At 44.6% G+C, this 16195-nt stretch overlaps 1 protein-coding gene across 2 annotated transcripts in view; it reads right to left on the bottom strand.

Annotated features, from left to right (window-relative positions):
* The window catches only part of PRPSAP2 (phosphoribosyl pyrophosphate synthetase associated protein 2), a 58357-nt gene that overhangs the window by 15394 nt on the left and 26768 nt on the right, over positions 1-16195 (bottom strand). For both annotated transcript variants that reach the window (XM_069734669.1, XM_069734668.1), the window contains exons 2-6: positions 14733-14864; positions 14245-14297; positions 3497-3563; positions 2806-2978; positions 2253-2368 (exon numbers count right to left, since the gene is read on the bottom strand). In XM_069734669.1, coding sequence (XP_069590770.1) covers positions 2253-2368; positions 2806-2978; positions 3497-3563; positions 14245-14297; positions 14733-14815 — 492 coding nt within the window. In that variant the 5' untranslated portion in view covers positions 14816-14864. The remainder of the gene's footprint in view (positions 1-2252; positions 2369-2805; positions 2979-3496; positions 3564-14244; positions 14298-14732; positions 14865-16195) is intronic.

Below are 16195 nucleotides of genomic sequence, written 5' to 3' on the forward strand. Positions count from 1 at the left end.
TAGGGAGCAGTATTATAGTAGTGATATTCCTGTATATAGGGGCAGTATTATAGTAGTTATATTCTTGTACATAGGAGCAGTATTATAGTAGTTATATTCTTGTACATAGGAGCAGTATTATAGTAGTTATATTCTTGTACATAGGGGCAGTATTATAGTAGTTATATTCTTGTACATAGGAGCAGTATTATAGTAGTTATATTCTTGTACATAGGGGCAGTATTATAGTAGTTATATTCTTGTACATAGGGAGCAGTATTATAGTAGTGATATTCCTGTATATAGGGGCAGTATTATAGTAGTTATATTCTTGTACATAGGAGCAGTATTATAGTAGTTATATTCTTGTACATAGGAGCAGTATTATAGTAGTTATATTCTTGTACATAGGGGCAGTATTATAGTAGTTATATTCTTGTACATAGGGGCAGTATTATAGTAGTTATATTCTTGTACATAGGAGCGGTATTATAGTAGTTATATTCTTGTACATAGGAGCAGTATTATAGTAGTTATATTCTTGTACATAGGGAGCAGTATTATAGTAGTGATATTCCTGTATATAGGGGCAGTATTATAGTAGTTATATTCTTGTACATAGGAGCAGTATTATAGTAGTTATATTCTTGTACATAGGAGCAGTATTATAGTAGTTATATTCTTGTACATAGGAGCAGTATTATAGTAGTTATATTATTGTACATAGGAGCAGTATTATAGTAGTTATATTCTTGTACATAGGAGCAGTATTATAGTAGTTATATTATTGTACATAGGAGCAGTATTATAGTAGTTATATTCTTGTACATAGGAGCAGTATTATAGTAGTTATATTCTTGTACATAGGGGCAGTATTATAGTAGTTATATTCTTGTACATAGGAGCAGTATTATAGTAGTTATATTCTTGTACATAGGGAGCAGTATTATAGTAGTGATATTCCTGTATATAGGGGCAGTATTATAGTAGTTATATTCCTGTATATGGAAGCAGTAGTACATTACTAATATTCTGGCTGAGATGAAGCAATCATGAAGTAGTCAGAGAGCGTAAACTTCCTTTCAAAGAACTAAATATGTGCTCAAAATGGCTGTCACTTTTCTTTTTCCCTCTTTTGCAGGTCGCGTACTGTATGTTAAGCAGGAGGCTCGAGCTTTTCCCAGGTAATGTAAGTGACCTGTGCACCTCTCTCATCGGACCCAAAGTGATCATTTAGTGAAAAATAAAACAAACATTTATACAACTCTATGAATAAAATATTTCAGCGTTTCCGGCAGTTTTGACGACCACATATTGCTCCGTAAATGCTTATGTCTGTATAATTTTCATTGTCTCGGCCACTTAATTATGGAAAGAATGACAATGTTTCTGGGCCAGGCAGCCATTTAGATTTATGCATTCATTACAACAAAATGAGCTCAATGTAATGTTTAGCGGTGACCAGGATGGTCTCTGCCCCGCTGAGGTGGGGGGCATCCACGACGGACTCTTACTCTTCACCTCCGGCCGGATCTCTGCCTTGCAGTAAATGAGATGCTCGCTCATTGTTCAGCCAGAAATGTGATCGGCCCCCGGCGTGCCAGCCATGACATTTAAAATGCACGGCATCCTATGTCTGTGCTGTAATTACGCAGCAGAGATCTTCTGTCATCTCCGGGACGGAGGCCCCTTATCATGATCAGTAAACTGTATAATGTGTATGCAGAGCCAGATACATGGCCGCCATCAGCGTGCAGGCAGGTGTATAGAGAGGCTGCAATACTGCGGGGCAATGTGGACCAAGCAATGGCTCCTTATTCTCCGCTGCATTCAGACAGGACGTCACACAACCCATTCTAAGGATCAGTGGGGTCCCAGTGGTGAGACCCCAGCAATTACGGAGTTATCACTTATCCAATCGATGAGAAGTAACTTACAAATTTGGTAAAATGCACCATGTAGCGAACCCACGGCCCCCGGGAGGCGAGTCGGCGAACCCACGGCCCCCGGGAGGCGAGCCGGCGAACCCACGGCCCCCGGGAGGCGAGCCGGCGAACCCACGGCCTCGATGAGCAAATTATAGACTATTACTGTGATGTATTATTACGACAGGGATCGGCTTTCGGTACCTTCCTGACCCCTTCCTCGGAGTCCAGCAGGAAGGGGTAACCATTATCTGGTGTCATCTGACAAGTTCACATCAGTAAACATGGCATTTCACTACATATTATTTTAGCGCCAGGGCAGCGACTTCACGTCTGCCGCTTGCTCACCTCTTCTTGGATGTACTGCAGGAGGAACGGAGAAGCTCGAAGATTGTCCACGGGAATATTGAAAAAGCCCTGAATTTCCTTCTGATGCAGGTCCATGGTGATGAAGTGAGTTAACCCTTCATGGGAGAAGGAGAATAGAGCAATGGTGACAACAGCCAACGCCTGGAGATCAGACAAAATCCCTCCCCAGTCATCAGCCGGCAGCTGAGATTTGATTTCCACCCGACAACTGATTAAACCAGATCTTAAGTTACATAAAGACGAGGAGCCAAGTTTATACAGGGGATAAAGTGAACAAATAAACAAGACGCTAATGGATTTCTCTGTGGAGGATGATGGGACGATTCCCACGGGTCTACGTGTGGGGTGCTGCTTGGACGTCTCCGAAAGTAAAGCTTAAATTCGCCCGAACTCCAGGATTAACTGCAATGAACCCAAATATTGTGCTTCCCTTTAGGAGCTGTATGCCGGGGTCCTCGCACTGTTTTAGCTCCTGTGACATGGAGTGACTGACGCTGCACGGTCCTGCTTCCTTTTCTATTCCCCCACTTACCGGCTTTGCACATCATGGAGGCCAGGAGCTTGGAGACGATGGATCCTCTCTTCCTCATCTTGCACTGCTTGCTGTACGGGAAGTAGGGGATGACGCCGCTGATGGTCTTAGCGCACGAGGTCCGGCAGGCGTACACCATGATTAAAAGCTCCATGATTGTCGTGTTCACATCCCTGTAGACGAAAGGGGTCGCACAATTAATACAGCATATAATACGTCGGGTGACGTCAGGACTAAAATCATAGCGATAATGACACAAAATCCAGAGCGGACTTGTGTACAGGGACCATTAGGACGTGTCTGTACGGATTCATCCAAGCTTGCATCCAGGTTGCGCCAGATTTTTTCCTATGTAATTAGAAGACTTGTTCTGCTAAAGAAATGGAGCACAGGGGAAGCTTTATTCCGGGCCTTTCTGGATGCACTATACAGTCTTTTCTTGCTCGGGATGTACCCCGGCCCCCTCCCCGATCACACAATGCCATCTGCTTTGCCCGCTGTTAGATTGGCGCGGGCACATTCCTATATAAGGCTGTATCTGTGTGGTAAAGATGGATTATTACACAACGTCTTTATGGGGTGAGCTCATTTCTGATATTCTCCGCAATCCTCTCGGCCAAGTTTCTTGTGAAAATATTAACTCCTAGTGCTCCAGATGAAAATGGGGTAAACACTGTCAGCTATCACTTACTTGGAAACTGTCTGTATGATAAAAACGTCTTTTCCTCGTACCGACTCTTGAATCTGAACCCGGGTTTCTGTGCAAAGAAAGAAAATAATACAGATTAGTTATGAATCTGTACGAGACAGAAAGTAAACATGCAAGTAAATATATGTACGTATGTATAACCTCTGGCCCCTCGCACCCTCCCCCATTTTATAACTTCTGGCCCCTCACACCCTCCCCCGCTGTATAACCTCCAACCTCCCGCACCCTCCCCTGTCGTATAACCTCCAGCCCCTCACATCCTCCCCCGCTGTATAACCTCCGGCCCCCCCGCACCCTCCCCTGTCGTATAACCTCAGGCCCCTCACACCCTCACTCGCTGTATAACCTCAGGTCCCCTGCACTCTCCCCCGCAATATAACCTCCGTCCCCCTGCACCCTCACCCGCTGTATAACCTCAGGTCCCCTGCACTCTCCCCCGCAATATAACCTCTGTCCCCCCGCACCCTCCCCCACTGTATAACCTCCGGCCAACAGCCCCCTGGTGTATAATATGATGTACAGCGTGGCGGAGGAGGGATAGAATTGGTGGTCAGAAAAACCCCTGCATTAGGGATGTGGAAGGGGCACATACTCTCTGGAGAAAAGCACCATCAAAGCAGAATCAAAAGAGGGAGAAGGGAGGTATTTATTTCATTTGCTGCAGTCTCCTTTTTGTTAAAAAGCGATACAAAAAAAAAATCCCTCCTGGGAGGAGAGCAGCGTTTGATGGGATCCGGAGAGATTACGGCAGATGTTGAGGCCACACAGCCACAACATTCCCGAGCGCCGGAGGCCACGCTATCACCAAGGTCACAGGACCCGAGGCACGACTATCCGAATACATATCACACGACGCGGGCGCGTCCTGCAGGAGAAATGAAGAGCGACGGGCCGGAGGAGAAGCGCGGATTAATGTTCATTAACTAATGAGGCCGGCCATCAGCCTCATTATAGAAATTATAAATAACCAGCAGACAGCTGCTCATTAGGTGACGGCAGGACACGGGGAGCTCAGCGACGTCACATATCGATTACTCTCCGCAGGACGGTCTCATATGTCATATAACCTTCCATTCACACCTCTGGATGAAGCCTGACTGCTCTACCGTTATGTGTACACAGCTCCTATGCAGGGCTATGTGCTCTGTCAAATGCCACCCTGTATGTGCCCTGTGTTGCCATGATGGACAATCAACAGACAGGAGAAGAGGAGGAAAATTTGAAGACAGGAGCACACGATTAGACATTATATTATATTTAGTCTCATCCTGAGTGATTGAACATGTCAAGTTTCTAAGTAAATCCGTTTCTAAAGATGCTATTGACATGAGATTCTGGTGAAAATTTACATTGGAGCTGTATACACGAAAAAAAAAAATTAACATTATTGCAAAGTTTTGTTATTCTACATTGGAGCAATGATCAAACATTCATAACACATACTCCAAGGGGGCAATATTCTCGGGCAATCAGCCGGCATAATGAGAGTTGTAGTTTCAAAACAGCAGGAGTACCACAGATATTATCTGACACTACATTATAATTTTCTATCAGATGTGTCCCATATTTTTGACACCCATACTCCATATATCGGGGAACTGCCCTTTAGGCAATTTACCAGCTCACTGTCCCCAGCTAACGGCCGCCTAAAAACCAAAATAAAGTGCTGAGGCTGCTTCAATGTAGTGACCAAATATAGAAATATATCTGCTTTTTTTTCTAAATCTGGCACCAAAAAAATAGAATTATTCTTACCGTTAATTCGGTTTCTAGTAACCCACCACGACAGCACACCTGGAGGATGTTACCCCTTTCCTAATAGGGACAGGAAATGACAAGAGGTTAAATAACCCCTCCCTCCTCCTCCTCCCCTCAGTGTTATTATAAAGGACTACAGGAGAATGAATGCTTCAAATTATATTTATTCTTTTCAGAACGTATATTAAGCAAAGGGAGGGATTACTCCTGCTGTCGTGGTGGGTTACTAGAAACCGAATTAACGGTAAGAATAATTCTATTTTCTCTAGTAACCCCCCACGACAGCACACCTGGAGCAGTACCCAAGAGTAATTTTTAGGGAGGGACTACAGCACTAAGGACTTTTTCTCCGAAGGCTAAGTCTTCTTTTGACATCTGGTCAAGCCTGTAATGTTTGGAGAACGTATGGACCGAGGACCATGTAGCCGCTCTGCATATTTGCTTGATGGAAGCACTGGCTTTCTCGGCCTAGGAGACAGCTGTTGCTCTAGTAGAATGGGCTGTTAGCTTTCCTGGTGGTGGGAGGCCTTGAATTTGATAAGGCTCCAGGATTGCTCTTTTGATCCAATTTGCAATTGTGGATCTGGAAGTCTTCTTCCCCTTATTCTGGCCGAGAAGATGAATAAACAGATTTTGATCTTTTCTAATCTTTTCTGATGCATGAAGATAATAGAGTACCATTCTTCGAACATCCAAAGTATGGAAATGTTCCTCTTCCTCATTCTTTGGTTCTTGATAGAACGACGGAAGAATTATCTCCTGCAATTTGTGGAAATCGGAGACGACCTTTGGGAGAAAGGATGGGTCTAATCGTAGGATAAGCCTGTCCTGAAGAATCTTCATGTAGGGCTCATTGATTGACAGGGCTTGTAGTTCACCCACTCTTCTGGCTGTTATAGCTACCAGGAAGGTGGTTTTCCAAGCGAGTTTATCCATGGTTATGGAAGATAAGGGTTCAAATGGTGGCAGTGTAAGTCCTTTCAGGACTATATTCAGGTCCCAGGATGGAACTATATTTATGGGTCTTGGAGATATGCGGGATGCCGCCGTCATGAATCTTCTTACCCATCTATGGTTGGCTAAAGACTGGTCAAAATAAGAGCTCAAGGCTGCCACTTGTACCTTGAGGGTGCTGGGTCTGAGATCCTTCTCCAGCCCATCTTGTAGAAAATCCAGGATCTTGGCTAGGTTTGGTTTATCTGGGTTAGGTTGCTCAGGAGCACACCATGTGATGAACGTCTTCCAGATCTTTTGGTAAATAGAATTAGTAACCGTTTTGCGACTTTTTTGTAATGTTTCAATTACCCTCTTTGATAGTCCTCTAGTTCTCAGAATTGAGAATTCAGAAGCCAGGCATTTCGGTGTAGCCTCTCGGGATCTGGATGCTGTATTGGCCCCTGGTAGAGAAGGTCTTTGACCGGTGGAAGTGCTATTGGCCCATCTTTCTTTAGACTGATGAGGGCCCCAAACCAACCTCTTTTGGGCCAAAGAGGAGCCACTAGGATCACCTTGAGTTTTTCTGTCCTTATTTTCTGCAGGACTTTTGGTAGGACCGGCAATGGCGGGAAAGCGTATGCTAGCGAGAATGTCCATGGCTGGACCAATGCGTCCACAGCTAACCCCGGATTCATCGGATCTAGCGAGAAGAACTGGTCTACCTTTGCGTTCTGACTGTTCGCGAACAAGTCCACTTCTGGCTGTCCCCATCTTTTGACTAGTATCTGAAAGACTTCTGGGTTTAGGCTCCATTCTCCTGGATGGACCTCTGTTCTGTTCAGGAAGTCGGCTTGTACGTTTATCTCCCCTTTTATGTGTAGGGCGGATATGGAGAGAACATGTTCTTCGGCCCATGAAAATATTCTTGATATTCTTTTTAGATCTTCGTGTCTTGTACTTCCCTGGTGGCGAAGGTGGGCAACTGTTGTCATGTTGTCTGAGTATATTTTTAAGTGGGAATTTTGTACAAGAGTTACTGCCGCTTTGAGAACTTCTTCTACTGCTTTTAGCTCTTTGAAATTCGAGGATTGTTGTGCTATTTCGGCTGACCAGAATCCCTGGAATATGTGCTGGTCTACCGTAGCTCCCCAACCTTTTCCACTGGCATCTACTGTTATGGTCACTGCTGGGACCTGCAACCAGGGAACTCCTCTCATTAAGTTCTCTTTTTGTAGCCACCATGTTAATGAGGACTTTACATGCGGTGGTATCCGGATCTTTTTGTCTAGAGAACCTGGGGATCCGTCCCAGCTTGACAGAATATGTGTCTGAAGTATCCTGGTGTGGGCTTGAGCCCATGCCACCATCTGGATGCAAGATGTCATGGTACCTAGAACCGACATGGCCCATCGTAGAGATACTCTCTTCTTGTCCCGCAATGTTCTTATCCTTGATGTAAGCAGGGACCGTTTTTGTTCGGGCAAGAAAGATGTTTGTCTGTGGGAGTCTAATAAGACCCCTAAAAAGATCTTCGTTGTGGACGGAACCATATCCGATTTTTGGGGTTTATCACCCAACCCAGGGATGACAGGATCTGGACTGTTGTTTGAAGATGTTCCTGTAGAATTGGAACCGTGGGAGCCACTACCAAGAGGTCGTCGAGGTATGGGATTATGCATATCCGCCGACTTCTGATGTACGCCATCACCTCGGACATGACCTTTGTAAAGATCCTTGGAGCTGATGATAGTCCGAATGGGAGGACATTGAACTGGAAGTGGTCTATAACTTCTCCTCTGGTGACTGCAAACCTTAGAAATTTCCGATAGGTTGGATGGACTGGGACGTGATAATATGCGTCCTGTAAGTCGATGGTTGCCATGACAAAGTCTTGCCCTATTAAGGGTACTGTCAATCTGACGGACTCCATTCTGAATCTTCTGTAGGTTACATATTGATTCAGCGGTTTCAGATTGATTATCATCCGATGGGTTCCGTTTGGTTTCCTTATCAGAAATAGGCTGGAATAATGGCCCTTGTTTCTTTCGTCTTTTGGGACTGTGGAGATCACATTGTTGATTAAGAGATCTTCTATCCCAGTTATCAGGGTGGACTGTAGCTTCGGTGTTGATAACGTTGTAGTTTTCATTCTTTTTTGGGGGTATGATGTAAACTCTATTTTCATCCCCTCTTTGACCAATCTTAAGGTCAACTGATCCACCCCGATCTCTTGCCAGACTGGGAGGAAGTTCGAAATCCGACCCCCCACTATGACGGCGTCATTGCTTTCTCTGGTTTTGGGGTTGTGAAAGAAAAAGATTCCTGTCTTTCCCTCCTTTCGGATAGCTCCAGCGACCTGTCTTACCCTTTCCTCTGTATTGAGGAGTATGTTCCTGCTGTGCGCGGAAGGGTCTTTTCCTAGGGTTTCTAGGTTCTGGTAAGGTCTTTTTCTTGTCTGAAGCCTTCTCCAAAAGATCATCCAAGGCTGGTCCAAACATATACTTTCCTTTAAAAGGAATAGAACACAGCCTCATCTTGGAAGTCATATCCCCAGACCAGGATCTTAGCCAGAGTGCACGCCTTACCGAGTTTGACAGTGCGGATGATCTCGCCGTCACTCCCACGGATTCTGCGGAAGCATCTGCTAAAAAGCCTGTTGCTTTCTGGAAGATAGGCAAGGAGGCCAGAATATCTTCTCTCGGAGTACCTGAGGACAAGTGCTCCTCTAGCTGCCCCAGCCAGCGATGCATCGATCTAGCCACGCAAGTGGATACTGAATTGATGTTCAGTAAAGACGCTGACGTTTCCCACGACTTCCTTAGTAGTCCGTCCATCTTACGTTCTAGAGGGTCTCTCAGTTGGGAGGCATCCTCGAATGGTAGCGTGGTCTTTTTGGCTACTCTGGCAATCTGGACGTCCACTTTTGGGACTTCTGACCAGCATGACGCTGTCTCGGCATCCACAGGAAATCTGTCTTTAATTTCCGCTGGAGTAGTCAGCTTCTTTTCTGGGGATTCCCACTCGTCCAGAACTAAATCTCGGATGTTTTGGTGAATAGGAAACACCTGACGCTTCCTAGAACGAAGACCTCCAAACATCTCTTCTTGCACTGTCTGGGCCGTCTTCTCTTCCTCAACCTCCATAGTTTTCCTTACAGCCGTAAGGAGTTCTTCAATATCAGATGAAGAAAAGTAGTATCTCTCTTGCTGGACAGTCTCAGAGTCCAGGGATAATTCACCCACCTCTGGGGGTTCGTCCGACGTCTCTCCCTGAGAGTCCTCCTGCTCTTCCTCCTGTGGATTAAGTTTCCTTTTCTTAGCCTCAGGAGGGGCACTAGGAGATGGTGTAGGCTGGGAAAGAGTGGCCAGAGATGTTTTAATCTCCTGCTGGATTAAGGTTTTAATCTCCTCTATCAGGGATGGCTGTTCCTCGCTGATAATTTTGTCTGTGCATTCTTTGCACAAAGATTTCTTGTATGAAGAGGACAGTTTCTTCATACAAACTGCGCATTTGCGGGTCGTTTTTGTTTTGCTTCCTGATGTGGGTTCCTTGTCCCCCTAAAAAGGAAGGGGAGAAGGAATTATAAGACTACAACCCACATCAGGGAATGGACACCCGGGGCCAGACTACTCACTGGGGCCGGGATGGTGCTGTGTTCTGCAGGTGCAGAGCGCGAGGAAGCAGACATCTCCATAGTCTTCACCACACAGTGGTCCTACCTGCGATGTCTTCCTGTCCAGGGCCTGAATATATAGGCGACCGGACGCAGCACCTGTCCTCCTGGCTGAGGACCTCCTCCTCCGGTGTCCGGAAGTACGTGGGGGGAGAACGCCGACGTCTTCCATGCTATCTGCCTAGTGTTCCTGGCTGGAACGCACGAGGAACTTCCTGATTCAGAGAAGCCGGCCGGCGTCTGACGTCATATCCGGCCGCCGGCTTCAGACCGGAAGTACCCACACACGCGCGCGCGGAGGAGGAGAAGGGCTGGAGAGCTCCGAGAGGCCTCCAGCCGAAGAACGCCCCAGACCTTGCCCGCAGGCGCGGAATGGCGGCGGTGAAGAGTCCCGAGTCGGAGGAGACGGGAGCAGCGACAGGGAATGGACGCAAGTCTGATCCCCGCTGCCCGGCTAGTTAACTATTCCCCCCGGTGACCGCTGCCGGCACAGTGCACCTGGGATGACCTCTTCATCCCTAGTAGGGACAAGAAAGAACACTGAGGGGAGGAGGAGGGAGGGGTTATTTAACCTCTTGTCATTTCCTGTCCCTATTAGGAAAGGGGTAACATCCTCCAGGTGTGCTGTCGTGGGGGGTTACTAGAGAAAAATCAGATTCATCAGATTCTCAGGATTACTGAATAGTAGTGAATGTTCTGGATATTAATTAAGTTATAAATTTCTCCATCATCAGTATCCAGGGACTGCCCGTTGCCTCCATCATCAGTATCCGGGGACCGCCTGTCGCCTCCATCATCAGTATCCGGGGACCGCCTGTCGCCTCCATCATCAGTATCCGGGGACCCCCCCCGTCACCTCCATTATTAGCTCCTATGTATTCGAGCGTAGTTAAGTTGCTTGTCCTTGTATGGAGAAGGTAAGATCTTTGGCCACATTTCTTCCATGAAGACGATTTCTGGTCAGACTTCTCTGAAAAAGTAGATGGAGCATCGAGGTCCCACTGGTTTCTCCCAATTCTGAGCTGATGGCACTGCTGGACATTTTCCGATTTCAACGGAAGCAACATGATGTCTCTCATCTCATGCACTAAGTTTATTTGGCAGTTCCCTGTGTCTATGGTTCTCAACATTGCTCATTTCTTGTTTCTTCTTCAAAAGAGCTTGAATAACACATCCTGAAAATCCAGTGTGCTGTGAAATATTATCCTGGGGGGACGACTTGCTGATGCAGTATCACTACCTGTGACACGAAATTATCTTCCACAACCTCACATTTGTAGTAGAGTTCGTCTGTTCTTTGCCCTGTATTGGGCCTCCTACACAGCTGTTTTGTTTCAGTAAATGACTTGCATTTTCTTAATTGATAAAAAAAAAAAAGATCTATTTTCTAAAGTATTCTTACTTCGCAGTATATTATTATTATTATTAATAATTTAGTTTTATTTATTTATTTTTTATTTATTTATTTTTTACACAGCACTTTATATCCTGGGTAATTTCTTAAGATCTTGTGAAATTGCGTAATATATTGTGTCATAGAAAACACTAAAATCCATTAACAACTCCAGTGAGGGGGCACTCACTCCCCTCCTCTCACACAGATTTTCCAGGGAGAAAGAGCCAACATTCTAAGGGTATGTTCACACGTTCAGGATTTCCATCCTTTTTTTTTCAGGACAGTTTTTTTAAAAAACTGCAGCTCTTGGCAGAAAACGCAGGTCCTTTTTTTGGTCCTTTTTTTGTCCTTTTTTGATGCGTTTTTTTATCCTTTTTTTATGCAGTTTTCTATGCAGAGACTGTGTTTCCTAGGAAGCTTTTTAGGGCTAAAATGGCTGAAAATACCCTAACCCTACCCCTAACCCTAACCCTATTCTAACCTTAGTGAAATAAAAAAAAAAAAAATTCTTAATTTTTTTATTGTCCCTACCAATGGGGGTGACAAAGTGGGGGGGGGGGGTGTCATTTACTATTTTTTTATTTTGATCACTGAGATAGGTTATATCTCAGTGATCAAAATGCACTTTGGAGCGAATCTGCCGGCCGGCAGATTCGGCGGGCGCACTGCGCATGCGCCCGCCATTTTGCAAGATGGCGGCGCCCAGGGAGAAGACGGCCGGACGGACACCGGGACGCCGGGTAAGTATAAGGGGGGGAGATTAGGGCACGGGGGGGGGGGGGGGGGGGCATCGGAGCACTGGGGGGGGGGGCATCGGAGCACGGGGGGGCAGCCACACTCCGCCCACGCACTTCCGCCCGCTCCCCCGCACTTCCTGCTGCAGCGGTTCTGCACATCAAATCGCAGTAAAACCCGCAGATATATTTTTGATCTGCGGGTTTTACTGCGATTTTGACCTCACAATGGAGGTCTATGGGTGCAGAACCGCTGCGGTTCAGGAAAAAGAAGTGACATGCTCCTTTTTTGCCGCAGCTATTCTGCGCGGCTTTTTAAACGAAATTACGGACCATGTGCACAGCAGTGACTGTTTTCCATAGGGTTACATTGTTATGTACCCTGCATGGAAAACTGCTGCGGAACCGCAGCGGCAATATCGCTGCGGTTCCGCAGTAAAAAACGCACTGTGTGAACATGGCCTAAACCTCCCTGAAGTAGAATTGCACAGTATATGGAAGAGAGGGCATTGCATATAGCCGAGAAGTGACAATACCAATTAAAACTCATTTTGAACCTCTTCCCTCTTCCTGGTGTGGACAGGTTATAAAGACCGGAGTCTGATTGAGGAAAGAGCATTAGGCTCCGCTCCAGGATGCACTGCTATAATGAAAGAACCTCCCAAAGGTTTTGTGACTCTGATGGAAAGTTATGAATATTGGGGTAAGTGCTAATAAAAGGACAAGGTGAATTACGATCTGTGTTCCATGCAGAGAGATACACATCAGTGTATGCATGATTCCAGTTCACTGGATGTTTCCAATTGAAGTGCTCTTCTTCGCTAGCCGACCATCTCTGTGGCCAGCGTAGTAAGGTAATTATGCTTCTCCTTTTAATATATATATATATATATATATATATATATATATATATATATATATATATATAATTTTAACTATATATGCTGTATTGTTTTGTTCCCTTTGTAAAATCTTTAGCACCATATATCTGTGTATAAGTCAACCCGAGAATATGCGGAAGCACCTAATTTAGCCATGAAAAACTGGGAAAACGTATTGACTCGAGTATAAGCCGGGTATGCATTGTCCCTTAATCCCTATTCTGGTATACATGGTTCCTCATCCCTATCCTTGTCTGCATGAATCCCTATTCCCATCCTTGTCTGCATGGCCCCCCATGAAAAAAAAATGATAAAAAAAACCCCCCACAAATATCCTACTTCCCTTCCCTGCGCGCCCTCGCAGCATCTCGTTCAGGTGCCAACAGCTCCTGTGGCCGGGCGATAAAGTGTCCCCATTCATTAAGGTAATGAATATTCACCTCTCCACGCCTATGGTAGTGGAGAGAGGTGAATATTCATTATCTTAATGAGCGGAGACACATGATCGCCCAGACGCAGGAGCTGCTGGCACCGAAACTAGATGCTGCGAGGGGCGCCCAAGGAAGGTAGGAAAGTTTTTTTTTTTTTTTTAATACTGGAAACCGGCAGCTGCGGATGTAACTGTGCGCGCTGTAAGAGAAATGAATATTTATTGCCAGTGCAGTGAATATTCATTTATCTTTAGAAGTGGACACAGCCTTTAGCCGCAGCTGTAGGCTCCTGCCTCCTGTGACCCGCTGCTCCCCCGCCGTAAACTGGGACAATGACTCGTGTATAAGCCGAGGGGGGCATTTTCAGCACACAAAAAAAAAAGGGGGGGTGAAAAACTCGTCTTATATACAAGTATATAAGGTATAAATAAATATTTTTTCTATAAACACTGCCCATAGTTCTGGATTAAGTAGAAAATGTTATAGTTTTGTTCCTTTTGCTCTGTAAACCGCACCCCTGAAGCCATATGCTACCACAACCAGGAGTCCGATCAGCCTGCAAAAAACAATTGGTGATGGCAGCGAGTAGTTCTCTGGTGATTCTGGAGTGTGTCACCGTACCAGAGGGCTGTTATTGACAAAAAAAAAAACAAAAAAAAAAAACTAACAGCGTTGTGGGTTCAGCGTGACCCACCCAGGCTGTGATCTTTAACAATAGGTGGCAGTGCTGGGATTTGTGTGATCTCTCCAGTATCACTGGCATATTGCAATGCCAAATTAACGGATTACATGCTGGATTTAAGGAATCTCACACAACATCCTACAGAAATAGCTGCCAAATCTGTCAAAACCGCTATATAGGGTCCATATTGCTCAGCAAGGACATGAAGACAGGAAAATGGGCATTGACTGTACCCTTACCTCTGTTTGGTTCCTGGTACACCTGGACCTTGCCAAGCTCTATCCCTAGGCGTCTGCAAAAGTAAAGCAAAGAAAGTCCAAGTAAGAGATTCATGCCCAGAGGTCACCCAGAGCGATCTGATGCCATACAGTATTATAAGAGGAATCACTTCTATTCCAGCCACATCCTTATTATACGTCAAGTGTCTGCAGAGTGTACAAGCGAGGAATTCGTATGGAGGAAGTTCCTGACCCGGCTCCCTGCAGTATGACGGCATATTCTGGAAGCCATCGGAGGCAAACGAGATGACGTCTGATGTATTTATGTGTCAGGGGGAGACATTACTTCCAGCTCCATAATGAAATGTTTCCAAACACACTCATCCCTGATGACAAGAGGCAACGTATGGGAGAACAGGGAGATGCAGCCAAAAGCAGAAGGAAAATGTAATCAAGCTGAAGGTCAGACAGAATGACGGGACGTTACGTCCCACCAGCAGCATACGTACTCTCCAATCTTCTTGGCCAGCTCGACGCAGGACGCATTGGAATTGGCAGAAAAAAGCACCAGGCCACCCTTGGTAACGTTCATCTTGGGAGAGGACGGCTGTCACATGCAAATGGCAGGACCGAATGTCCTCCTGAAAGAGAGAACAAGACGGACTTATAGGAAAGAGGAACTCACAACCTAATATACAGAAGTTATATACGGTAGTTATATTCTTGTACATAGGGGCAGTATTATAGTAGTTATATTCTTGTACATAGGGGCAGTATTATAGTAGTTATATTCTTGTACATAGGAGCAGTATTATAGTAGTTATATTCTTGTACATAGGGGCAGTATTATAGTAGTTATATTCTTGTACATAGGAGCAGTATTATAGTAGTTATATTCTTGTACATAGGAGCAGTATTATAGTAGTTATATTCTTGTACATAGGAGCAGTATTATAGTAGTTATATTCTTGTATATAGGAGCAGTATTATAGTAGTTATATTCTTGTACATAGGAGCTGTATTATAGTAGTTATATTCTTGTACATAGGAGCTGTATTATAGTAGTTATATTCTTGTACATAGGAGCAGTATTATAGTAGTTATATTCTTGTACATAGGAGCAGTATTATAGTAGTTATATTCTTGTACATAGGGGGCAGTATTATAGTAGTTATATTCTTGTACATAGGAGCAGTATTATAGTAGTTATATTCTTGTACATAGGGGCAGTATTATAGTAGTTATATTCTTGTACATAGGAGCTGTATTATAGTAGTTATATTCTTGTACATAGGAGCTGTATTATAGTAGTTATATTCTTGTACATAGGAGCAGTATTATAGTAGTTATATTCTTGTACATAGGAGCAGTATTATAGTAGTTATATTCTTGTACATAGGAGCAGTATTATAGTAGTTATATTCTTGTACATAGGAGCAGTATTATAGTAGTTATATTCTTGTACATAGGGGGCTGTATTATAGTAGTTATATTCTTGTACATAGGAGCACTATTATAGTAGTTATATTCTTGTACATAGGAGCAGTATCATAGTAGTTATCTTTTCCTATATAAGAGGAAGACAAAGCATCTTTCTAATTAAATGGAATCTGAAACGAAGATGAAAATCAGAAGATGTGATGCTATATTGCAGAACACCGCTCTGCAGTCCGTGTGTCACGTAAAGGGTTAGTCATATACTCATAAGGAAAACAAACAGATCGCAGCATCTGTAAACAATATCCTGCGGTTACACGTGGTACCAACGTGATGAAGTTTCTGCCACGTGTACGTTGCGGTTACTTTCACCTACAACACCTGTAAGTGTTAAATGACGTATGTGCAAAGGTTTTTAAAAACTAGAACAAAAAGTGTGGGGGGAATCAGACAATGATCCAATGGTGGGTATGAATCTACTATCATTAGGTTTAGGTTATTGTTGCAACTCTTGATTTTTCCCGAGTGCAGCTCT

Source organism: Ranitomeya imitator, chromosome 7 (genome assembly GCF_032444005.1).
Source record: "Ranitomeya imitator isolate aRanImi1 chromosome 7, aRanImi1.pri, whole genome shotgun sequence".
Classification (NCBI taxonomy): domain Eukaryota; kingdom Metazoa; phylum Chordata; class Amphibia; order Anura; family Dendrobatidae; genus Ranitomeya; species Ranitomeya imitator.